At 35.2% G+C, this 26,545-nt stretch overlaps 1 protein-coding gene across 1 annotated transcript in view; it reads left to right on the top strand.

Annotated features, from left to right (window-relative positions):
• Window positions 1-26,545, top strand: part of CUL5 (cullin 5) — an 89,313-nt gene that overhangs the window by 45,092 nt on the left and 17,676 nt on the right. The window contains exons 5-11 of the mRNA XM_069080005.1: window positions 4,133-4,274; window positions 6,342-6,487; window positions 6,570-6,650; window positions 19,101-19,194; window positions 20,988-21,118; window positions 21,381-21,488; window positions 25,063-25,127. Of these exons, the coding sequence (XP_068936106.1) occupies window positions 4,133-4,274; window positions 6,342-6,487; window positions 6,570-6,650; window positions 19,101-19,194; window positions 20,988-21,118; window positions 21,381-21,488; window positions 25,063-25,127 (767 nt within the window). The remainder of the gene's footprint in view (window positions 1-4,132; window positions 4,275-6,341; window positions 6,488-6,569; window positions 6,651-19,100; window positions 19,195-20,987; window positions 21,119-21,380; window positions 21,489-25,062; window positions 25,128-26,545) is intronic.

Genomic DNA, 26,545 nt, shown 5'->3' with positions numbered 1-26,545 from the left:
ATGACCACTACCCAATTCTGCTATCCAGATCCAAGCAGGTTAAAGCAAGAGTGATTACCCTCTGAATAGTTGTTTGTTCCCCTTATGATCTTCAGACCAGGAGCTCTGGAAGCAGCCATGGGGCAATGACTGCATGGCTGCTGGGCCTCTGCCACTTCTCTGCTTCTTGCCCTGGGGGCAGGGGCCGGATTGTGCTCTTCATTTCTGCCCCCCCCCCCCCCCCCCCTTTCAACAGAGTTCTGCACTGATCTTTTGCTTTGTCTTTGGTGTTTATGGGTTAAGAAGTCTGGAAACCACCACAGTTGCTGGTGGTTCGCTCTCCTGAAGTCTGCTCTGTATGCTGCTGCTGGTTGGGGGTACCCTGGGGCAAGAACCTCGGGGCTCACCTGGGAGCTGCAATAGACCCTTACTGTCTACCTGCTGGTCTTCCTTCAGTGGGAGATTTGTTTCTCTCTGTGGGTTCTGTAGCTCTAAAGTTTGTTTAGAGTCCTTTTTCACATGTATTAGAAGTGATTGGAGTGGGAGCCCACGCCAAGTTTGTGCTTCTACTCCACCATCTTTGCTCAATTCCCCCCTATAGTTATAAATCTTGATAAGACACAAGAAGTTCTAAAGAAGATCTCAGAATGGAAGAATTGTGTTTCCACAAATAAAAAAAAATGTCATTAATTTAGGCTCAGATTCATTTGCTTATAGGATTAGGATTATTAATCTCTTGATTAATTTATGTGACACTTTATGCATTTCAAAGTGCTTTCTCATTTATCTCATTTAGTTCTCAGGTCTACCTTATGAAGTAGGCAAGGGAGCTATGTAATGGTAGCCTCATTTTTATGTGAGGAAACTGAGATAGGCAAAGTGATTTATAAAGAAAGGCACAAAACTAGTTAATGACAGGACTGGGACATAGGTCTCTTAATTCATAGCGCTATGCTTTTTGTCAGCATTGTTGGCAGAAAGTTTTTTTTATTTTTTTCTTAATTTTTCATTTTCAGCATTCACTTCCATAAGATTTTGAGTTCTAAGTTTTTTCCTCTCCCCTCCCCCAAGATGGAATGCAATCAGATCGATTTTCTACATATATGTTCATATTAAACTTTTTCATATTCGTCTTGTTGTAAGAATTAGAACCAATATGAAGAACCATGAGAAAAAAGAACAAAAAAATAAAAAAGTATGCTTCAATCTGCAAAGAATCAACAAATTTAAAGTACTATTCAAATGCAAAAGGGAATATAGGGAAAAGAGCCTCAGACTTGGAGCCAGAAGGCATGAGATTTAGTTTAGGATGCCGACTGAATCTCCATGAATGACCTTGGATGAGTCACCCCATCTCTGTGTGTTTTCTTATCTGTTAAATGAGGAAGTTGTACTTGATGAATTTTAAGGCCCCTCTAAGCTCTGACATTTCATGTTCTAAGGGTCCTCCCAACTTTGACTTTCTGTGTTCTTTTTTTTAAATAATGGATTTATTTTTAGTTTTCAACATTCACTTACATAAGATTTTGATTTTTACGTTTTCTCCCTCTCCCTCACCTTCCCAAGACTGTGTACAATCTGATGTAGGATCTACTTACACATTCATATTAAACATTTTCACATTAGTCATGATGTGATAAAAAATTAGAACTAATGAGAGGAACCATAAGAAAGAAGGAACAAAACAAAAGAAGAGGAGAGCAATGTAGATAGCAGTCTCTATCGAGAGTCTTTTGGAGTTGTCTTAGATCCTTGCTTTGCTAAGAAGAGCTAAGTCTATTAAAGTCATTGCATAATGTGACTGTTACTGTGTATGATATTCTCTTGGTTCTGCTCATTTCACTCAGCATCAGTTCATATAAGTCTTTCCAGGTTTTTCTGAAGCCTGCCTGTTCATCATTTCTTATAAAACAATAGTATTCCATTACATTCATATACAACTTTTTCAACCATTCCCTAATTGATGCCTCAGTTTCCAATTCTTGGCTGCCACAGAAAGAGCCATTAGAAATATTTTTGTACATGTGGGTCCTTTTCCTGCTTTTATGATCACTTTGAGATACAGTCCTAGAAATAGTATTGCTGGGATAAAGGGCATGCACAGTTTTATAGCCTTTGGGCATAGTTTCACATTGACAGAAAGGTTTTTTAAAATTCCTCAATAGTAGTATTCTAACTTTTAAGAGTGAATAATTTTGCTCTTTTTAGGCAAAAATAATCTTACATTAAGAGAAAAACAGCTGACTTTTTAAAAACTTGTTTCAATGAACAAACCTTTATTTGTTCCTCTCTTCTCTCTGTACCCAAATTACAAAAAACAAAAACCAACTCTCATAACCAATATGCATGGTTAAGAAAAATAAATTAATTCTTTCCTTGGCCATATTAAAAAATGTATATTTTTCTTGGTTTTGTTTTTTCATTTTTTTACTAGAAAGAACCAAGATGCTTAAGTTGTGACTGTTGATAGAAAAAGGACTGATTTTTTTAAAAATTTATTTACTTTAGTTTACAACATTCAGTTCCACAATCCCTTGGGTTTCAGATTTTCTCCCCCTTCCTCTCCTGCCCCCTCCCCCTATGGTAGCATGCAATCAAATATAGGATCTACAAATATTTTCACATTAAACATTAGTCAAGTTGCAAAGAAGGATTGTAACCAATGGAGTGAACAATGAGAAAGAAACAAAACAAAAAGAGAGAGAGCAAGTAGTTCACTTCAATATGTATGCATTTAGTGTCTTTAGTTCTTTCTCTGGATGTAGATATCCCTTTCCATCAAGAGTCTTTGGAATTGTCTTATAGATGATGTGTCTGTAATTGTGTACAAAGTTCTCTTGTTCTGCTCTCCTCACTCAGCATCAGTTTATGTAAGTCTCTCCAAGTGTATGAAGGCTGTCTGCTCCTCATTCCTTATAGCACAATAGTATTCTATTACATTCATATACCACAACTTGTTTAGCCATTCCCTAATTGATGGGCATCCCCTTAATTTCCAGTTCCTTGGCACCACAAAAAGAGCTGCTATCAATATTTTTGTACATATGGGTCCTCCTCTCACTTGTATGATCTCTTTGGGATACAGTCCTAGAAGTGGTATTGCTAGGTCAAAGGGTACGCACATTTTTATAGCCCTTTGGGCATAATTCCAGATTGTTCTCCAGAATGGTTCACAACTCCACCAACAGTTAATGTATTAGTGTTCAAATTTTTCTATATCCTCTCCAGCTTTTATCATTTTCCTGTTTTGTCATGTTAGCCAATCTGATAGGTGAAGTGTAGTACCTCAGAGTTGTTTTGATTTGCATTTGTCTAATCAGTAGTGATGTAGAGCATTTGTTCATATGCTTATAGATATCTTTGATTTCTTCCTCTGAAAACTGCCTGTTCATATCCTTTGACCATTTATCAATTGAGGAAGGACTGATATTTTAAGAAACTTAAAGAGCTGAATACATTTTAAGGTATTCAGATGTGAAATGTTGATTTTTTGAGGCATCATTGACAAACAATGAGAATCAACATTTAACAAAGAATTTGCTTAAAATATATTAAATTCTTTAATAACTATTCCTTAGTATATTATTATACTAAATTATTTAGTAATCATTTAGTAATGTGTTCTTAATGCCTGTTTAGATAATTTTGATTTATGAACATCCATATTCAATTCTGAAAGCATTAGTAAATAAGAAAAATATTTTAAGGATTTCTTTGTACTAAAACATTCCTTTAAATTACTTGATAATCATGTGGGATTTTTGTTCTGTCTTCTTCCACTGAATTATATCTGTCTTCCTCATAGGAATTTTTTTTTTTAAAGAAAAGTGATATTCTTGTATGTTTTGAGATAATACTTATTAACATGGTATCATTTTTTAAAAGGATAATAAAATATGTATTTGAGTAGCTGACTAACAAGATTAGGTTAGATTTGGAAAACTTACTTTTTGACTTGAAACATGCAATTTATGTTTTAGCATTCAAAAAATTCAAAAAATGTTTTTTAGCATTCAAATGGATGAAGGCTGAAAGACTGGGAAATAGATAATTGATTTTTTTTTATTTTTGTAGTCTTCAACCTTATTCTTTATATTTGCTGTAATTCTTTATAAATTTATAGTTACTGGATTTTTTTTTCTTTTTTATATAGCTCATGCTTGATACATGGAATGAGTCAATCTTTTCAAATATAAAAAATAGACTCCAGGACAGTGCAATGAAGCTAGTCCATGCAGAGAGATTAGGAGAAGCTTTCGATTCTCAACTGGTGATTGGAGTGAGAGAATCCTATGGTATGTTTTTAATTTCATGATATTAGTTAACCTTTTCTTTTTGGAAACTGATGTATTTTGTGCAGAACTTATTGTCATTAAGCATAATATATGTAACAGTGCTAACATTGAAATCAGAGGTTCTTTACATGGATTCTGTTAAAAATATATATGTGAATATATAGTATTTGATAATTGTATTTCAATATAATTGGTTTCCTTTGTAATCCTATGTATTTTTAAAAATTCATTTAAAAATGTTATTCTGAGAAGAGGCCCATAGGCATCATGAGACTGTCAAAAAAGTCCATGACATGCAAAAAAAGTGAAGAATTTCTGTGCTGGATAAACGAATGAAAAAGCATTTGCTATGTCCTGAGCACATATTTACAGACCTGCTGTCAAGATGCTCACATTCAAATGGTGGAGACAAAACACATAGGAGATGGTACAGCAGCAAAGCAGATGCTATTTGTATCTTCTTTAATGTCTTTTCCACAGCCAAAATCATACCTATTTCTAATGAACAATTTGACAGGGCCAAAGTCTTTGCCAGCAAGAACTTTCTCTTCTGACTCTTTAATGGCAGTGATTGCTGAGTAGGCAGTGGTTGCAGCACCTTCAGAAAGTTTCCAAGTCACATTGGCATAGAGGGTGCTTATGATGTCTTTAGGGACTACACTGAAAGAAGAACTAGTGGTCTGGTGATTGCTGCAACTCCCAGCCTGTTTGGCCTATTGGTTGATGGTGGTGATAGTGATGAAGAAGATGGTTATAACATGCTTTTAGAAAAAGAACTTACCATTTGTTTATTCCATTTGATACTTTCTCCTTGATATTTAAGCTGTAAATTTCTTAGTACATGTGCCAAGTAGATCAATTTAAATAAGGGCAGTAATCTAACAAGTAACTTTTACATTTATGTTTAAGTTTGGGAAGTGTGCTAATTCCTTTTATATTCCTAAAATTCAAAACCAACATCCAGTCCTAATTTTCTTGTCTGACGATCTCCAAGGCAACTAAGCTTGAGAATTTGACTCTTTGAATCTTCCCTCTTGCTTGATCTTGATATTCAGTTAATTATCATACTCTTTTGATACCCGCTTTCCAATGTTACAATCTGTTACAATCCTAGTTCAGGCTTCTTTTCTTTCATTCCTAGACTACTGGAATAGCTTGCTTGCCTATTTCCCTCTCCTGAGCAAATGTACCATATATACTGATGCCATGTTTTTCTTTTTAAAACAGTGCTTTTTTGTGTGTGTCACTCTCTATTCAAATCCTTCAATAATTCCTCACTATCAAGTTCAGCTTTTATAACCTAGTATTCAAGGCTTTATACACTATTGCTTGAATGTGACATATGGATTATTGACTGTGGAGTCAGATGGCCACAGTTCAAATCCTGCCTATGACATTTACTACTTTCGTAACCTTGGTCAAATCACATAACCTTCCTGGGCTTAGTTCCCTCTTTGTAAAAAGAAAGGGTTGGACCAGACAGCCTCCAATGTCCCTTCCATGTTTAGATGTATAGTCCTAAATCCTATATTTCTACCAATATATAAAATGGAAACCTTATTAAATCCTTCGATTCCCCTTAAGGAGTCTATCCTTCCTATGCATAACCTGTTCTTTTGCAGTTCTGTGTGCTTATACTTTCCCAACTGTTTATTCCCATTGCCCTTAGAACATTTTTCCCCTTTCCTGAATTATCCAATGTCATGAGGGTCCAGTTCCATAACCACCTATTACATAATATTTTCCTCAAACACCATAACTGGAAATGATCTCTTTGCTCCTCTGAACCAGAATACTTCATTTTCTCTAGCACACACCTGCCACTTATTTGCCATTTTATATCATCATTTCATGCTCTTATGTCTCTTCTTCCCAATTAAATTATGTGTTCCATATAGACATAGAATTTGTGTTGTTCTTGGCACTGTATGTCTGGAGTCTGTGTGTAGCGCTTAAAATCTTGTGGCCTTAGTTTTAAGGTGTGTATTTTTTTATTATTTAAATATTTATATATGAATTGGTATCATAACTGGAGTGAAATTTTTTTCTGGGTTTTTTTTTCTTCAGTTAATCTCTGTTCAAATCCTGAGGATAAACTTCAAATTTACCGAGACAATTTTGAAAAGGCATACTTGGATTCTACAGAAAGATTTTATAGAACACAGGCCCCTTCTTATTTACAACAAAATGGTGTACAGAACTATATGAAATATGTAAGTCAGAACTTACCACATAAGATAATTATTACTATGCTATTACTCTTCTTAAAATGATTGTCATTTTGCTTTTGGACAGGCAGATGCTAAATTAAAAGAAGAAGAAAAAAGAGCACTTCGGTATTTAGAAACAAGGCGAGAATGTAACTCTGTAGAAGCAGTAAGTATTTTTGGCAAATCAATATGCTATGGAATTGGTTGATTGTACTATATTAAGTAGGTTAAATTAATCAGTTACTTTGTATTGTGTTTTATAAAATCTTGTTTAAATTTTAGCCTTTAAAGTGACATTAATGTCCCCCAAACTAGCCACTTCACTATATTAAAATTTATCACTTAATCCAGATTGTAGTAGTTATTACCTGTTAATACCTAGGATATTGTCCGTCTTTCCTCAATAAGTCTGACCTAGCTTGACAGTTTTTCTCCCCATCCCAACTCCTGCACTAATAGTATTACACTTCAGCATATACATTGATGCTTCATCCATTACCCTAACTTCTCAGTGCCTTAATTTACTTAGTTCCCATGATTTACTTCTCTCTTCCATTTCAGCTACACACAGGAGTGTTCATACCCTTCATCTTGTTCTTTCCCTCAAGTATACCACTTCTGTGTTAATGAATTCCAAAATTCCTTTATTTGATCACAATATTTTATCATTACATTCTTTCTCTCTGCCTTACAACCTTTGACCCTATTCTTTGCCCTCACTGGGACCTCCAATCCTTCTGACCCTAGCTTTTTCCCAGGCTGTTATTCTTGTTTTGCTATGCTCTCCTCTATTCCTTTACCCTGTCTTCTACAATCTAATCCCTTTTGAGTTTGTTCTGTCACTTATGGCTTGCCAGATCCTAACCTTAGATTACACCTTCCACCTTCATTCCTGTTTGCCACATGGAGCTGTAGAAAAACCATGAAAGTGACTGTGTTCACTAGGCCCTCACTTCAGTCATTTTACACCTCCCTAATAAATTCTCTATCCCACTCACCACAACAACTATTCTAAAACTTTTCATCCATTCTCAGGTCTTCTATGATATCCTCTCTTCCATATTTTCTCATTTTGTACCTCATTGAAAAAATTGAAGCCATTCAACAAGAACTTTCTCTTCTTCCCTCTTTATCTCATATCACTTAGATATCTTCACCCACCCTCTCCTCCATCCTGTTTCACATGAAAAAGTAGCCCTTCTCCTTACCAAAACAGTCCCACTTACATGCACCCTTAATTTTATACCTTCCCATCTTCTCTCACAAATTGTCTCCTTTCTCATTCTTGCTCTTACTCCAATTTTTAGTCTCTCTATCTTCTGGTTGTTTCCCTGTCTGCAAATATGCCCATATCTTCCCCATTTTGAAAAAATTTTCACCTGATACAACTGGTATCTCTCTTTCCCTTTGTGATAAAATTCCTTGAGTAAGGAGTCTATACTAAGTACACCATTTCCCCTCCTCTCACTTGCTTATGGACTCTACAGTCTGGATTCTGACCTCTTCATTCAAATGAAACTCTCCTGTCCTCTCCAAAGTTACCAGTGATTTCTTAATTGCCTCATTTTTCTCAGTCTTCATTCTCATCCTTCTTGGTCTCTTAATAGCCTTCATGTTATCAATCACTCTCTTTTTCTGAATACTCTCTCCTCTTTAGTTTTTCATGACACTCCCTTCATCCTGACTCTCATATTACTTGTATAATTTCTTCCTTCTTAACCTTTTTTGCAACCAGCTCATTCCCACTAACTATTGGTATCTGCCAGGTTTCTGGTTCCCCTTCCATTTTCCCTGTATACTTATCTGACTTGATGATCTCATCAGCTCTGATGGATTTGATTATCATCTGTAGCAGCAAGCACCCCAGGGTGGCTGCCAACACAGGTTCTTAGATCTGCTTTGTTAAAGGAAAGCAACTCAAAATGGGTTAACAAGCTTACTTTAATCAATCAAATATGTATCATTTACCTAGTTCAGGGGAAAAAGATCAGTACCCCAAACTTCAGAGTATACAGACAGAATTATCAAGACAGAGAAACAGATCAAGTAGCCAGGTTTCCAAACTCTCCAACCATTACATCCATACCAAATCAACATCTGGGTTTTTCAAAGACGGGGGGCTCTCAACAATGGCTTCCCAGAGTCCCATCTGATCAAATCACAGAACACTTCTCAAAGTGAGCCCCCAAACCAAGCCTCGAATCAGGGTTTATATAGCCTTCTCCTGGCTCAGAGAATGTAACAACCTTCTGGACCCACTGGCCAATCAAAAAGTATCTACTGAAAAATAAGCCTCCCACCCCAGGCTCCAGGTGCACTTTAGCCTAGGTGCAGGGAAGATCTTAAAAATTTACATTCCCATTACATCATCTCCATGCAAATGATTCCCAGATCTATATATCAAGAACTAATCTCTATTGAACTGTAGTCAAATGTCTTCAGCTGTCTCTTATACATCTTGAATGGGATGTTCCATAGGCATCTCAAACTCAAAATATAACATATTCCTCCAAACCTTCCCTTCTTCCTAACTTTTGTATTACTGTCAAGAATACTCTATCTTCCTAATTAATAATTTTAATGTAATTCTCAATTCCATACTTTCACTCCATGTATTCTGTCTGTCATCAAATTTTATAGTTTCTACTTTCATATACATCCCCTTCTCACCTCTGATACTGCCATCACCTTAGTTTAGACACTTATTACCTTATACCTAGACTATTACATCAGCCTGATGATTGGTTTCCCTGTGTCAAGTCTCATTATAGTTTACCCGCCACTCAACTGCCAAAGTGATTTTTCTAAAGTGCTGATCTGTCACTCTGGCCCCCCCCCATGTCCCACCCCCCACTTATTAAATCCCAGTGGATCCCTATTAATCCAGGATTAAATATAAAATGCTTTATTTGACATTTAAAACTCTTCACAACCTTTCCAGGCTTCTTACATTTTATTCCCCTACAATATGAAATCATATTATAGGTTCCTCTAAACTTCTTGCTATATTCTTTGTACATGACACTCCATCCCTCGATTCATGTCTTTGGAATGACTAGTTCCCATTTCTGGAGTGCTGCCTTCTCACCCCTGCCTCTGGTTTTCTTCAAGACCAAGTTCAAATCCGACTTCATCTATCCTTTGAAATGAATATTGTTTAGCTAACTTTTCATGTGTATACTGATCTACTAGTTGTGCTTTATTTGCTTTCATTCATACAAGACTTCCTCTGTTTCTTTGAATTCTTATTACTTGTTTGTTTGTTTTTAACCTGACCTGTAATTTCATTGGGATATTATGCTCCTCATGAGGAACTTCATTTACAAATGCAGATTGACACCTTTTTGGCAATTTATATTCTTAAAGAATTTCCTGGGTATAATTTTTAAGAAGTTCTGATAAATTTAACACAGAAAAAGATGAAAAACTATTTGAAGAAGATAATGAAGATGAAGAATGTGAAAAAAAAAGATCCCTTCAGTGAAGAAATCTGTTAGTCCTGTAGCAAAAAATGCACAGAAACCAAGCCAGAATTGAAAAGATTCAAAGTATCTAAATGAGATTCAAAGGATCAGGACTACTTGAAAAAAAACAGAAAAAGAATCTCAGGAAACCCAAAGATCACACTTTTCTAGAGTATATTAAAGTAGAAATTCAGGCAAGCTTTGAAAAGGGTGATTCCCACCAAAAGTTTCATCAGCCATTGTAAAGAACTGCTTCTGAATGTCTAATCAGGAGTCTGTTCAAGATCTCAGACTATGGAGAAAATATCAAATAAGTTTGAACAATTTACTAAAGTTTTCCATCTTATTTCTGTAGCAGTTGATATCTGGCTATCCTTTTTATAGTGCAGTGAGAACTTACCCTGCTGTTTCTGATAAATGTTGTCCAAATTACTTTGCCAAGAATGTGTTCTCTGAAATGTCTATTTAGTTTTCCAAGGTGGAATTCTACCCATTTGCTTCTTTTAAATATGTATGAAATGTTATGATAGGAATAGCAGTAGTGGTGGTCAGGTAAAAGGAAATGGTGAGAAGATACTGTATGCATATTAAATAAATTTAGTTTTTCTGTAAAGAAAAAAAAATGCTCACTGAGTAGGTTGGGGAACTAAAAAGTTGCAGAATTTGAACCTAGGTCTTCCTAGCTGAAGCCTATCTGTCTCCTATACCATGTTTCTTGTAGTTTGATGTTTCTTTTGTGAAATAAAAGTCCAATGCAGCATACTCCAAAAATATGCCATAGTTCATTCAGCCATTTACCATAATGGGCACTTGTTTTCTAGTTTTTTACTACCACAAAAAGTTCAGTGAGGAATATTTTAATATATGAATCAAAATAGTAATACTGGACAGACCTTTCGAGATTACAAACTGAGAAACTTGATCCTAGCCAACATGAGCTTCTTTATATTAGTTCCTCTTTAAAAAATTTACTTCTCTTCTCTAAATTTCAGTTTCTCCATTATCTTTGTCAGTCCTTTTCTCCTTATCAGAGAAGATGATATCACCTTTTCTTTACAACAGCTAGAATAAAAAGGAATAAAGAATGAAGCTTTTGCCCTTATTCTTTGATCAGATTTCTTGAGGGTTCTCTGTAACAACCTAATGACCTTATCCAGTGATCTTTTCTGAAACTTTTTTTTTTAATCTTTCTATAGCATTTTACTCTGATCATCTTTTCTTTACTGATGTTCTTCTTGAATGTACATGACACTAGATTTTCTTGGTGTTGTCACACTGTTCAACATCTAGGTAAAGTTGTAGGTAGAGTGTTCTCTGTAGTCAAGAAAACCTAAGTTCAAATTCTGTCTATAGACACTTTCTAGCTGTGTGATCCTAGGGCAAGCCACTTAACCTCTATTTGCCTCACTTTTCTCATTTCTATGATAGGGATAATAGCACCTATACTCCCAAGATTTTTGTGAAGATCAAATGAAATGGTATTTTAAAAATGCTTTTGAAAACCTTAAAGTGCTGTAAAAGTGCTAACTATTAACTATTACTTTTTACTGTTTTTTTTTCCATCTCTTACATGTAAGTGTTGCCTAGGGTTTTATCTTTGGTGGTTTTCTCTTTCTACCATTTTCATTAGCCATTTTCTGTGCTCTCATCCTTTCGTGACTTCTGTATGAATGATTTCCAAATAGATATTGCTATTCCTAACTCATTTTTCAAGTAAATCCCTGGTGTAGATTTTTCTGAATAGCAGCAAAACATTTTTACCTGCGTTTTATCATTTGGAGTTGAAAGGAGATAAATATAAATGCTTGTTAATTGGGAACAAGCCTAAATTTATCTTCCACAAACCAAGTCCAACTTTAGATATCTCAGTTTTAATTAATAGCACCATCATTTCCTCCATTCCCTCAGAATTGAAACATTGGAGTTCCTTCCTTATCTTAATCCCCACATCCATTTAGTAGGCAGTTCTCTCCATTTTACTTCCACTGTGTTTCTCTTATCTCTTTGGTCCTTTCTATCATTACTGCCACCAACTTAAGAGTCTTAAATGACTAGAAATAGTATAAGCTTCTTAAAGATGAAATAAGAAACTTAACTTGAATTTCTAAGGTGAACTTTATGACCAAACTAATTTGCATCATGAAGAATCTCATGAATCCATTCTGTATTAGGCTCTGGCAATAAATACAAAGATAAAATGAAAAAATTCCTTCCTTCACTGATGGGATGCATCATAAAAACATATAGATGTATACACACTAATTTAAAGAACAGGGAAAATACAAGAATAGGAATCATGAAAGGTCCTCTTAAGGAGGCACACGTAATCTGTACCTTGAATGAAACTGTGGATTATAGGAGGTGGAGGTCAGAAAGGAGTGTATTCCAGGAATGGGCAAAGGACATAGAGAATGAGGGAGAAAATGTATATGGGATACAGAAAGAAAATTAGGTTGGCACAAATGTAGAGTATAAGAAAGGGAGTAAGATACAGTAAGCCTAGAAAAGGTAGTCTGGAACCAAATTGTGAAAGACTTTAATGCCAAGTACAGCAGTTTATAATTCACTATAGAGAGAGTAGAAAGCCACTGAAAGTTATTCAGTGGGGGAGTGTTATATTTAGACCTTTGCTTTAGGAAGGTTATTTTGATATCTGCATTTGAGAAGTCATATGTAGTTGGTATCTAAAGTCCTTTCTGATTCCGTCATTCTGTAATAACGTGATTTATCTCTTAGTTCAGACCCTTGTTCTTTGCCAATCCTATATATCCTCTTCCCCTCTGTGCCCTTTTAATCTATCCTACACATCACTATCAGATTAAGCCTTCCAGAGTACAGCTCATTAATGAAAGCAGAACTGAGTGTGATATATAAAATGACAACTTTAATGTAAAAGATAATGCAAAAAAAATAATCAAACTGAATTGTAATGAACATTCTTTATCCCCAAGAACTGATAAGAAAACAGTTTTCTCAGTAAAGACTGACCAGAAGTCCTTGAACCATCTACATCTCATCCGCTTTCAGTAGGAGTATATAGGGTAATTGTCTTATCCTATGGTTGAAGACTCTCATTACTTGGGTTCTTAATAAGAAGATCCTTTATTTGTTCTGTGTTTTAAAGGGTTGCTAATCAATCATCAAACATTTATTAGGGGCGGCGAGGTGGTGCAGTGAATAGAGCACCGGCTCTGGAATCAGGAGGACCTGAGTTCAAATCCAGCCTCAGATACAACACAAAAACTAGCCGTGTGACCTTGGGCAAGTCACTTAACCCCAACTGCCCTCCAAAAAGCAAAAAAAAAAATTATTAGACATTTATTGTATGCCAAGCACTTGTGGTAGGTGTGGGGATGCAAAGACAAAATTGAATGTTGACTATGATATCCTTAAATTCTTTTGGAGGAAGCAACATGAACATAAAATAAGGTAAATTTATGGGAAGGGGGACCCAAAATATTTCATTCTAGTTATTCAAGCAGTAAATACTGTTCTGCATTACTGTATGTTACAGAATGAGTTTTCTGTATTGCATATTAGGTTCTTAGAGGGACATTGGCATCATATGATTTACAGGAGAATTAATATTTCTGACTCTTACATCAAGTGACAGTCCAAAAAAGTAGTCTGGTTGCATAAGATATTATTTAGTACCTGCTATCAGCCAGTACTCCTCAGTTGCTATTTGAAGTTAAAATGTACTTAAATTTTGTTTTTTGTTCCCCATTAGTAAGGTTATCCTAATGGGTGAATTAGAGACCATCTTAGAGAAGTGGAGTAATAGCTAGCTAGCCATGGAAAGAAATGTTACATGAATTTCTGTAGGTTTTTGGTGTAGAATGTCTCAGTAACTATTCATAGGGAAAGAAATATTTTTATAAAAGTAATGAAAAAAGATCTCACTTGATAACTACTAAGCAGAGACCCAAATTTAATAGATAGAAGTAGGTAGAATGTTAAGGCCAAATTTTTTTCATATTGTGATTCAGATAGTAATATTTTTTTTAAATGCGTTATTAACTTCTGATTTACATAATTCATTTCTGCCAGATTTTGAATCACAAATTTTCTCCCCGTTTTTCCCCTACCCACTGCCCCAAAATAGCAGTCCCACAGGAAATCCCCTCCTCCAGTCTGCTCTCTCCCATATTTTCTCCCATACCCCTTTCGACTTTTCCAGTGGATCTCTATGCCCCGGTGCCTGTATATCTTATTTCCCAATTACATGTAAAATAGTATTAATAATAGTGTGTGTATATATATTTGAATATTTGATTTTAAAACTTTGAATTCCAGATTCATTCCCTTCCTCCCTTGTCACCCATGCTTACTGGGAAGATAAGCGGTCAGTATAGGTTGTACATGTGTGGTTAATGCAAAACAACAACATAGTAGATATATTGTAAAAGACTGACTATATTTCCCTCCTTCCTATCCCACCTCCCACTTGTTCTATTCTCTGCTTTGATCCCATCCCTTTTCAAAAGTGGGTGCTTCCAACTTCCCTCCCTCTTCTCATCCCCTTACCCCCCTACTCTTCTGGAGGGTGAGATACCCTATTTAGTGTGTATTTCATTCCCTCCTCAAGCCAAATTCAATGGGAATAAGGTTGACCCATTCCCTTTTGCCTTCCTATACTACCCCTCCATTGTAACCCTTTTCCCTTGCCTCTTCTGTATGAGATAGTTTACCCCATTCTGTCTCTCTCCATGTCTTCTCATTATATTCCTCTCTCACCTCTTAATTTCATCTTTTAAGTATCATCCCTTCCTGTTAAATTGGTCCTGTGCCCTCTATATATACCTGTAAAAATGTATACACACATTCCCATATGTATTCATCTGCCCATATACCCTCATATATAGACATATATATATTTCTGTTCCCTTCAACTACTGCGAAAAGTTTCATAAGTTACAATTATTGTTTTTCCATGTAGGAATGTTAATAGTTCAACTTTGATAAGTTCCTTATGATTTCTTTTCCCTGTTTACCTTCTCATGCTTCTCATTATCTGAATGACAGATTTTCTACTCAACTCTGGTTTTTTCAGCAATAATGCTTGAAAGTCCTCTATTCCACTGAATGACCATATTTTCCCCTGAAACATGATACTCAGTTTTGCTGGGTAGGTGACTCTTGGTTTTAATCCCAGCTCCTCTGCCCTCTGGAATATCATATTCCAGGCCCTTTGATCCCTCAGTGTAGAAGCTGCCAGATCTTGGGTTACCCTGATTGTGTTTCCACAGTATTCAAATTGTTTCTTCCTGGCTGCTTGTAATATTCTCTCCTTAATCTGGGAATTCCAGAACCTGGCTATAATATTCCTAGGAGTTTTCTTTTTGGGATCTTTTTCAGGAGGTGATCGGTGGATTCTTTAAACCTCTATTTTGCTCTCTGGTTCTAAAAAATCAGGGCAGTTTTCTTTGAGAACTTCTTGGAGGATGATTTCTAGGTTCTTACTTTGATTATGGCTTTCAGGTAGTCCAATAATTTTTAAATTATCTCTCCTGGAACTATTTTCCAGGTCAGTGGTTTTTCCCATGAGATATTTCACATTGCCTTCTATTCTTTCATTTGTTTGGATCTGTTTAACAGCATCTTGATTTCTCATAAAGTCATTAGCTTCCATTTGCTCCAGTCTAATTCTGAAGCAATGATTCTCCTGATTGAGCTTTTGAGATTCTTTTCCCATCTAGGAAATTCAGCTTTTTAAGGCATTCTTCTCCTCATTGGCTTTTTGAGCCTCTTTTGCCATTTGAGTTAGTCTATTTTTTAAGGTAGTATTTTCCTCAGTCAGGCTGTTGACTCTCATTTCATAATTTTCTTGCATCTTTCTCATTTCTCTTCCCAATTTTTCCTCCACTTATCTGCTTCTTAAGGTCTTCTGTGGCCTGTAACCAGCTTGTATTTTCCTTTGAAGCTTTTGGTGCAGGAGTTCTGACTTCACTGTCTTCCTCCTGTTCCATGCTTTGCTCCTTTTTGTCCCCAAAATAGGAGTCTAATGTTGGAATCTTCTGTCTGCTTTGTTTCCTTTGCCTGGTCATGTTGCCCCTCGATCACTTGACCCCTGGGCTTTTTCCACAGTAGAACTCTGCCACCAGCCAGGGGAGCTTTCATCCCAAACGCTGGGGTTTTTTCAGCTGCCGGAGGTATTAGATGGGTGCCCTCTCCGAGGTCTCCACACACCCCAGGACCTCCACCCTAGACTGCAATCCAGATCCAGCAAGGTTAAAACAAGAGCAATTACCCCTCAGACTGGTGCTTGGTCCCCCTACACTCTGCAGGCCAGGAGCTGAAGCTGCCACGGGGCACTTGCTGGCTGTGCCGGCATCTCAGTGAGACTCCCATTTACTGGGTCCCAAAGTCCAGACTGCACTGACCTCTCACTTTGTCCTTTGCATCTATGTGTTGATAAATCTGGAAACAGGCACAACTGCTGCTGATTTGGATTCCCTCTGGCCTGCAGCTGGTTGGCCCTGCCCTGGGGCTAAAGCCTCGGTATGGGCCTGGGCTTGGCTCCCAGAGCACTGTGCTGGCTGATTCCTGCTGGGCTGTCCTCAGTGGGAGGTTAGCTTCTCTCTGTCATTTTGTCGGTTCTGCAGCTCCAAAGTTTGTTTAGAGTCCCCTTTTTACATGGATTGGGGAAGGTGGAAGCCGGAGCAGCGGGGATGTCCTGCTCCATCTCCGCCATCTTGACTCCGCCCCCCAGATAGTAATAATTTGTAGCCCAATTCTAATTAGATATTAAAATTTCTAGTATTATATGATACTCGAGTAGTCTGACTTCTCAAACCTGCAGTTACTTTTGCAAGAACAAGGATATACCCACAGAGAACTTAAAAGATTACTTAGTCTTAACTGTCTTAATTGATACAGTATAAGGAAACATGAATGGGTTACTATTTATATCAGTGGAAGACAGTCACATATATATCCATTTGAGTAAGTTGAGGAAATTATAAAAGATCTAACTTCCCATTGTCATACATTTGGGTCATTTAGTATGTGTTAAGATTCTACCACAAAAGTTAGTCAACTGTGAATACCCTTTGACCTAGCTATCCCAATGCTAGGCCTGGCCTGCCTCTTCCCCAAAAAGATCAAAGAAAGAGGAAAAGACCTCATATGTTCAAAAATATTTATAACCAATCTTTTTGTTGTGGCAAAGAATTGGAAGCTAAAGGGATATCCATCAATTAGGAAAGGTTTGATTAAATTATGGTATATTAATGAATTGGAATACTATTGTGCTACAAGAAATAACAAAAGGGACAGTTTCAGAGAAATCTGGGAAAATTTGTATGAACTGCTATAAAATAAAATGAATAGAACCAGGAGAACAATGTATACAATAATAAAAACTTCATAAGAATAAACAAATTTGAAAGACTTGAACTAATACTCAAACATGCTACCCTTCTCCTAAGAGATGATTTACTCAGAGCATAGCTTGCAGTATAATATTTTTAGAACATGATGAATATGGGAATTCATTTTGCTTGGCTGTATTATATTATCAAGTTATTTTATTTTAAACATAAGGGAAGAAAATTGGTATTTGTTCAATTAAAAATAAAAGATTTTACCACAATCCAGACCTTTGGTACCATCAGGGGTATAAACATGGTCCCTATGCTCAGGTAATTTAAGTTTTGGTTGGGAAGATTATACATATACATGAAAAGAAATAATTGCAAAGAGCAGTAAATGCTAAGTATCAAATTAGTGCTATAGGGTGTTAATGCTATATATTACTTCAGAGGAATAAAAAAGACATTTTGCACTTGGGGAAACTTAGATGGAGACAGAAGAGTTGGTCTGGTTTGAGTTTTAAAGCAGGGGCAGGATTTGTAGGGGTAGAGATGTTGGGAGAGAGTATTCAAGGTTTGAGAATTAATGTTAACAAAGGTATTAATGGAGCAAAGCACAAAGCCTATTTTGTGTATATAGATAGGTTGGGTTAGAATAGATGGTTTGCATATAAGAATTGTTGAAGATAAAGCTTAGACAGGGAAGTAGGAATGACACAGTGGAAAATCTTGATGGAGTTTTAAGGCGTTTAGATTTGATCTTATGGGCAGTGGGATGCCTTTGAAGATTTCTGAGCACATAGCAGATGTTAACATGGCATTTTACAAAAATCAGTCTGGCAGCAGTGTATAGAATGGATTGGAGGTGATTTTAGTAGTTTGAGAAAAAGAGATAGTGGTCTGACCTAGTGTGTTGATAGTGGAACCTTAAATACATATTTAGTTTATTAACAGCTCAGTCCCCGATGTGGCTGTAAATTACTTTTCAAAAGATGAAGTTGAGAAGATCAAGTAGACCATACCAAGTGTGTACAGGGAAAAAACATGTTGTAGTTGACCGTTTTAAAACCACATGCAAATCAGTTCTCTAGATATTTTACCAAAAGAATAGAAAAAATCATGAAGAGTATAATACTAAAAAAGCAACCAAGAATATAAGGAAGGAACAGGCCTTAAAGCAATTGTAATGGTGGACCTGTTACAGTTATAGATTATTATATAGTTACATATTATTTAATAAGTAGAAATTATCAGAGGCAAAGTAGATTTTGATACAAAATTAATTGTTGAATAACAAAATGCTTTTGCATCCAGAATTTTTTAAAAAAATATATCGAGGAGTAAGTGGGAGGGAGAGAATTTTTGCCACCCTTATTTGACAACCATAATCTATAAGGAGTTTACACAAATATATGAGAATGATCCTGATAATAAGTGATCAAAGGATATGATTTGGCAATTTTTGAAATAAGAGGCACAGATTATCAGTAATTGCCTTTAATACCATTCATATTGTCTCATAATTACAAGTAAAACACCTCCTCTCCCCAAACACATACACAACCTCTCCCAAAATTCTAAACAACTTAACTCACTAAAATGGCCTTAAGCCTTATACCTCTGATCTTCAGGGAGCAAAAGAACATACTCAGAAATGATAAATCAGTATTAAAAAGATAATCTTGGAGATCCCATATTACAGGTAGGTAACCTCGGTTTTGAGCACATAACAAGTTTTTATCATCGTGAACAAAACTAGTTTTCTCTTCTAAATGGAAACTTATAAGCTAAAAGTCTTGAAATGAGTTAATTTAATTTCTAAATTAATTTTAATTTCAGCTCATGGAATGCTGTGTAAATGCCCTAGTGACATCTTTTAAAGAGACAATTTTAGCAGAGTGCCAAGGCATGATAAAACGAAATGAAACTGAAAGTAAGTAAAATAAATAGTAAATAACTTTGGTGTCAAATAACAAATAACTGTTAAGTAAAATATTTGATATCTCAATTATATTACTCTTAGTATTTAAAGTACATGTTAATATGTTCTCTGGTTGTAGATTACAACAGTAAAATAAATATCTTATACATTGTTTGTTGTGAATTTTTTTTCTATTTGAAATTTTATTAAATTGATGGTACTTTAGTAGCCTTTTAATTACTATTTGGAATATGTGATAATAATATAATTCTTTAAAGTTCATAGCCTATTTTAAAAGATTGTTTTGCATTAAATATTACCATTACAATTTAAAAAAGATTTTTCATGCATGGCTTACAGGATGCATCTTGTTGCTTTATAATCAGACCTTATATATTTTCATTGTCCATTTTGTTTTAATTGGAGACCATTTCTGCAGAAAATTATACAAAAATACATATAAATAGTCACAGCTGGTATGACATGGTTTTAAGAGCATTAAATTATGCCCTAAATTTGTAAATTTTTACTTTTATGAATTGTTGGTTTGGATAACTAGCAGTGATCTTATGTCTTCATTGATTTTGCTGTCAACGAGCATATTTGAGTATTATAAAATTTTTTTTTATCAATGTGGATATTCTCTACACAAATATAAGTTACAACCTTTCCAAACCTTGGTGGATAGTTTCTGTGTCCTAAGATTTGAAATTATAAAACAAATTGTGAGAGGTGGAGGCTAGTGTTAATGTTTTTTTCAGGATGGGAGAAGGGACTGAACCCATTGTAGGTTGACGCATTCTCTTCAACTTCTGGTCTTAAAGAGTAACTTTAAGTAACAGCACTGAGAAGTTAAATGACTTGCCCTAGGTCACAAAATGTGTCAGAAGTGGGGTTTGATTCCAAGTCTTCTGGCTTCAAGATCAGCTTTCTGTCCACTAGGCCATTCTTACTTTCTCAAGTTATGATGTCATTACCATATGATCTAATTTTCCAAAGGTATTCACAATAAGATCCTCTTTTTCAAAATACAGTTTTCATTGTTAAAAAAAGTAGCTTATATTACTTTGAAGAATACTTATATTGTATAAAACAGGATCAACCCAGAACTTATCATTTGCTGTCATTAAGGGATGTTTGAAGTTCAATAGTTTAATATGCACTGGAACCCCATTAGAGAAGCTAACAGAGATGGATTAAGCTAAACAGTACTTGTTCATCATTCAAGAAGAAGTAGTGAAATTTATGAGTCCATTGTTAAATGGACTGTACTATAAGGTTACAGATAAGCAGAAGGTGCTCCCAAAGTAACAACCCTGAGAAAAGGATGACCCTTTTTTTTTAATCTTTGACACTTTTTGATGGGGAGGGAATGTTAAAAAGCATTGCATTTCTTCTCTGCTATGTAGAACAATTTATGTATTGTGTATTATCTACTATGCTTTAACTATCGTTAGACTTGAAAAAAATTGGGATTACATGATTTTTATTCTTAATTGCTGGCTATACTTTTACATTTATTCACTTTAGTAATCATCATAAATTTGAATAACTTTTAGTTCCAAGAAAGAGATTAGGTTATACAGATGTCATTTCAGTATATGTGATCTATTTTGAATTGTAGATGTTTTTTCTTCATTTTTATAATTCTTCAGAATGAACTGGGAAATTAAATCAGGACAGGTCCTATCTACTATAATAATTCTTAAACTCGTTTTTTCTTTATAAGAGAAAATTTCAGGTAAGTTGATTTTTTTTTTCCTAGTGGATGAGATAACTTTACTGGAATATTTTTGTCATTTCAGAGTTACATTTAATGTTTTCATTGATGGACAAAGTTCCTAATGGAATAGAGCCAATGTTGAAAGATTTAGAGGAACACATAGTGAGTGCTGGCCTAGCAGATATGGTAGCAGCTGCTGAAACTATTACTACTGTAAGTTTTTTTTTCTAAAAAATATAGAAATAAATGCATGTCAAGATGAGAAAATAAAATGCCAAATATTTAACATTGTAATTGAAATAACATTTACAATGTGGTATCACATTCAGAAAATATTCTTAGTGCTTTAGATCTACAGTAATTCTCTTTATGATATTTTCTCAGCACATTTGTCTAAGTTACATATTTGAATGAATTTCACCAATATAGCATTTTGGTTAATTTTTAAATTTTTCTAAATGTGTTGTACTTTTAGGATTCTGAAAAATATGTTGAACAGTTGCTTACACTATTTAATAGATTTAGTAAACTTGTCAAAGAAGCATTTCAAGATGATCCACGATTTCTTACTGCAAGAGATAAGGTATGTGATTTCACTGGGTTTTGTTGTTTTTTTTCCCCTAAAAATGTCACCATCACAATTTACTTTTAGTCAAAAAGTTTCCTTCATTAGACAATTAAAATTACCAAATAAAACATTAGTCTTATATAGCTAACTCATTTATCTTTACCACTGGAGGAGAATGCCATTTATAATGTAACATTGTTTTTTATTTTGTACCTGTATTTGATTATGTGGAAAGCCATTTTATTCAAGAAAAAGGAGCTGTCCATATCTTATTCTGCCCTGAACTCCACCCTGCTTCTCATACTATTCTGGAGAGATTTAAAATCACCTCTGAGAATAAAGCAAAATAGTTTTCTAAATTGAATTATCCTCTTTATAGGTCACATTCAGTGAACAAAATATTTATCAAATACCTACTATATAGGACATGTATTAACTAAGTTCTAGGTAGTAAAGAGACATAAAAGACACAATCCTTTCCCCAAAGGAGCTTGTAATATAGATGAGGAAATGAGAAATGGGAGAGGGAATTGGTTTTAAGAGGAACCCCTACAGGTTACAGACCTTATGAAGAAATGAAAAATACACAGAGATAGTAAATAATATTAACAGGATTTTATCATCTCCCTCTTTTTAGCTTTTCCAACAAAAACAATAAAGTAATTTTTATAGAAAACTAAAATATCAATATGCCATCTGTGGAAAGAAGCTCTAAACACTTTAATTAAGTGATACCTTAATTAGTATTATACTAGTATTGGTGTAATTTCCTTCTTCCATTCTCTTCCTTTCACATCATCTCTAAGTACTGTACTATGTCAAATGCACTCCTCTTCTTTTAACTTAGCTCATATCAGGCTTCTATCTTAATGCCTACTTTATTACATCTTAAGAAGGATGACCTTCTTATTAATGACATTGGAAAGATTTGGTACTTATCCGCTGGACTCCATCCCTTTAATTCTTTGTATCATTTAGCCATATTTTTTAAACTGTACCTATAAAGAGAAGTTAAAACTAGTTAGACTACTGCCTCATCATTCTGTTGTATTTGAGTGACACAGGAATTGGGCGTAGGACCTAGCAGAGCCTAGCATAATCAGAATAATCTAGAACTTGCTTTAACATACTTGTATGCATTCAAATTTTGAATACCCTAATATAAATTAGTGAAGTGAATGTATGATTTCGGGTTTCTATTAATTTTCAGGAGTGATATAATGTGGAAAATTGTATGCTTCTGTCTTTTTTTTTTTAAAGCAATCGGGGTTAAGTAACTTGCTCAAGGTTACATGGCCAGTTATTTCTGGGTTGTGGTGCTGAGTATCTGAGCCCCGGATTTGATCCAGGTCATCCCGACACTGGAGCTGGTGCTCTTACTCGCTGAGCCACCTGGCCGCCCCTGTATGCTTCTGTCTTTGCTTTGACATGTAAAATTACATTCTGCCAGTCTGATTCAAGTCCTTTTTTTCTTTATTTTCGTTGAGCATTTGTTATTCTTAGCTAAGCTACCCTTTCTTGAGTTCCTTTCTTCTCTTAGCTTCTGTGACTCTGTACTCTCATGTTTTTACTACCTTTTTAACCAACTCATTTTCTTTCTCGGCTTCTCATCCTCTTTCCACTCCTTACAAATGGGTAGAGTTCTGTCCTTGCTCTATTTTTCTACATTCACTCCTGTGCTTATTCTTATTATTATTGCTCATTGTTATTTCATTTTTCCAGTTGCATGATGGATATCTCTGCATAAGTGTCTTACTTGGCACCTAAGACTCACACATTCAGAACTGAACTCATCTCTCTGCCTAATTTTCTTTACTGTAATAGTACTACCAATCTCCTAGGATTTTCATTTTTGGAACCATTCTTGAGTTTTCTATGTTTCCAGTGCCACTCAGCTAATCGGTAGCCAAGTCTACTGTTTCTATTTGTGCAGTCTCTTGTATATTTCTCCCCTTTTTTCCATTCCTAGTACTACCACGCTAGTTTAGACACTCATCTCTCTTCATTTATACTAGTTGACTTTTCTTTTAACCACTTCACTGTTCTTTTTGCCTCCAGGCTGCCTTCCTGTCAATCCATCCTTCCAGCCTTAGATCATATTTCCCTTCATATATTCCATGTTCTAGCTAAGCTGGATTTATTTTCTCCTTTCCATTCTTGTCCTGCCTTCTCCCATTTCATTATTTTTATTTTAAGTATCACCTCTGCCTGGAAGGCATTGCCATTTATGACCATGCTGGCTCAGATGTGGCCTATTTTGTCTATTTTCAGAAGCAGAGTCAGGTTGGGTCTAATTGGAAATTTGGTGCATTGCCTGGGAAAATTAGTAATAGAGTCCTAGAAGAGCAGTAAACTATAGTAGAAAGACTACCTTGCACAGAATAGATATTTAATACATTTGTTAAATTGAAAGAGCAGTGAGTGTAGAATTACAGTATCTGAGTTTGAATGTCATCTTGTCTTTCTCTCTTTATGTCTCTGGGCAAATCAGTTAATTTTTCTGGGACTTAAGCCAACTTAGCTTAAATATTTCCAGTTTGAAAACTGCTTTTGAAGCAAGAGAGCACATACTACACTTTTTCCTTTACCTTTGTAACTAACTTTTGTTCCACTTTTCTTTAATAACCATAAATTATGCTATTTTTCTGTTCCCAGAATATGTTACCAAACTATAGAATCAAACGTAAGTGACCCTTAAGCACCTGGCCTTGCAACTGTCTATTTTTTCCCCCTTACTTCAGATATCCTTATTCTGTTAAGATGTTATTGTGATGTCAGCTGCTCCATACATTATGTTTCTCTTCCCTCCTTTTATTAATGTAAATAGCATTCATAGTACTGGGGCAACTTTGCATAATCTGTCTCCCAAACTGACTAGTTTGTCTGATAAAAACTTAGAGCAGTACAACCTGCCAAGCAGAAAAATAGTCTGTATTCCATGACCATTCCGTGTCTTTAAACCCCATGATCCTATGATCACTCTCTTTTGAAGTTTCTCCTTCAAGGCCCGTTGAGGTGCCATCTCTTCTGGTTAGTCTCAGCTGAAGAAAATCTTTCCCTTTCCCTGTTTCTCATAGCACTTTAATTGGACTCCTCCTTTGTGCTTTTCACACTCTCCCTTATGTTAGACAGCAAGGTGTTTTGGAACCTGGAGTAAGGAAGAACTGAATTCAAATTCAACCTCAAAGACATACTAGCTGTAGGATACTGGACAAGTCACATAATTTTTCTGTTTGAGTTTTCTCATCTGTAAAAAATAATAGCATTCGCCTCCCTTGGTTTTGAGGACCAAATGAGTTAACATATGTTAAGCACTTTTAAACCTTAAAGTGCTATAGAAATGCTAGCCATTATTTTAAATGATATGATGATGATGTAGTAATTGTAATCTTTCCCTGCTTATTAGATTGTAAGCTTCTTAAGGTCTGTGTAATATTTATCTTTATATGTCCCTGGCACCTAGCAGAGTGTTTACATAATAAATACTTAAATGCTTGTTGAATTCTAACAGAGATTTCCTAATTTCATATGTGTATGTATTTTAAATGTTAAAAAGTTTTTGACTTATTTCATTTTAAATTATTTCTAGGCATACAAAGCAGTTGTGAATGATGCTACCATTTTTAAACTTGAATTACCATTAAAGCAGAAAGGGTAAGGAAATTTTTGTTACGGGAATATTCATTTTTAAATGGAAAAAAGATGAAATTTACATTTTGAAACTTACCATGTTTTAGATTTTCAGAGTATCATGCTAGCCCTCATTATATTTGTTTTGCGTAGCTTACCTAGTGATAAGCTACCTTAGCTTATTTGAAATCTGTTCATTATTTTTTTCTTCAGTTTTTAGACTGGGGGAAAACACTTGATTGTTGAACTTTCCCTTTAGATTATCTCTTCTCAAGAAAAAAATATTATTAAAATAAACAAGAGAAATTGTTGCTAAATTTTTAAACGTTGTTTCTTTGCTGCACGTATTCCTTATGTATCCATATGTGAAAACAAACCTGTTCATAAATACCATCTCATCTGCAAATCAACAAACTGCATCTATGCAATCCCCAACTTAAAAATATATTTGCATTTTTAAGGATTTCTTATTTTAATATTAGTGAACGATTAACTTAATAAAATCCTTTCTTAATTCAGGGAAAATATCTACCTGACTTGGTATTTTTAAATTTTTACTTGCAAAATAAAACCAAACCCTGAATTGATCCTTCTGTGAGCTTCAGCAAGTCTAGTCTATTTATTTGCAAGTAGAAGATCTCAGCATTGAGTCCATAAAAAATGGGGCACCGTGGAAGCTGACATTAGTGCAGGGTTTTGGGTTTTTTTTTTGCTTTTTAGAGGGCAATTGGGGTTAAGTGACTTGCCCAAGGTCACAAGGCTAGTTTTTGTGTTAAGTGTCTGAGGCCGGATTTGAATTCAGGTCCTCCTGACTTCAGGGCTGGTGCTCTATTCACTGCACCACCTAGCCACCCCTAGTGTAGATATTTTATTAAACTTATGATATAGAGATAATTTGGGATTTTTTTTCTTTTACTTCAACTCCTCAATTCCACTCCTCCAAGAAATCAGGAAACAATTTCTATAGTATGGAGTGGGGTATTATTTTTTTTTATATCACATATATTTTCCATTATTTCTGATTCTACTTATGTTGTAAACCTCACTGGCTTGGCTTAATTGTTTTAAGAGAAGGCCAGTCTGAATAAGTGAAGTCCAAATTACAGAATTTTTAAAAATGTAGTAAGCTTTGTACTAATTCTACACTTAGAATCCCTCGGGTCTGCCTTCATGCATAGAAGGTAATGCAGGTTAAGGTCAAGCGTTTCCTTTGTAGTCACCTTCCATCCACTCTGTGTGCCCTTGTTTATTTTCATGTCATCTCTCCAGTGTCAGACTGAGAGCTTCCTGAGGTCAGGGGCTACTCTTGCTCTTCTTTGTCTTTGTATCCTCAGCACTTCACTTAAAGCCTGGCACATAGTAAGTACTTAATAATGAGTACTGATGGATCGGTAGATGGATTCCAGATTTGCAACTGAAGGTGCAGATACAAGGTCCAAGGA

Source organism: Petaurus breviceps, unplaced genomic scaffold (assembly GCF_028583685.1).
Source record: "Petaurus breviceps papuanus isolate PSGF00001 unplaced genomic scaffold, PetGlider_PUasm1.0 91133, whole genome shotgun sequence".
NCBI lineage: Eukaryota > Metazoa > Chordata > Mammalia > Diprotodontia > Petauridae > Petaurus > Petaurus breviceps.
Note: the sequence above shows the minus strand (reverse complement) of the source record. Positions and strands in the feature narration are given on the sequence as shown.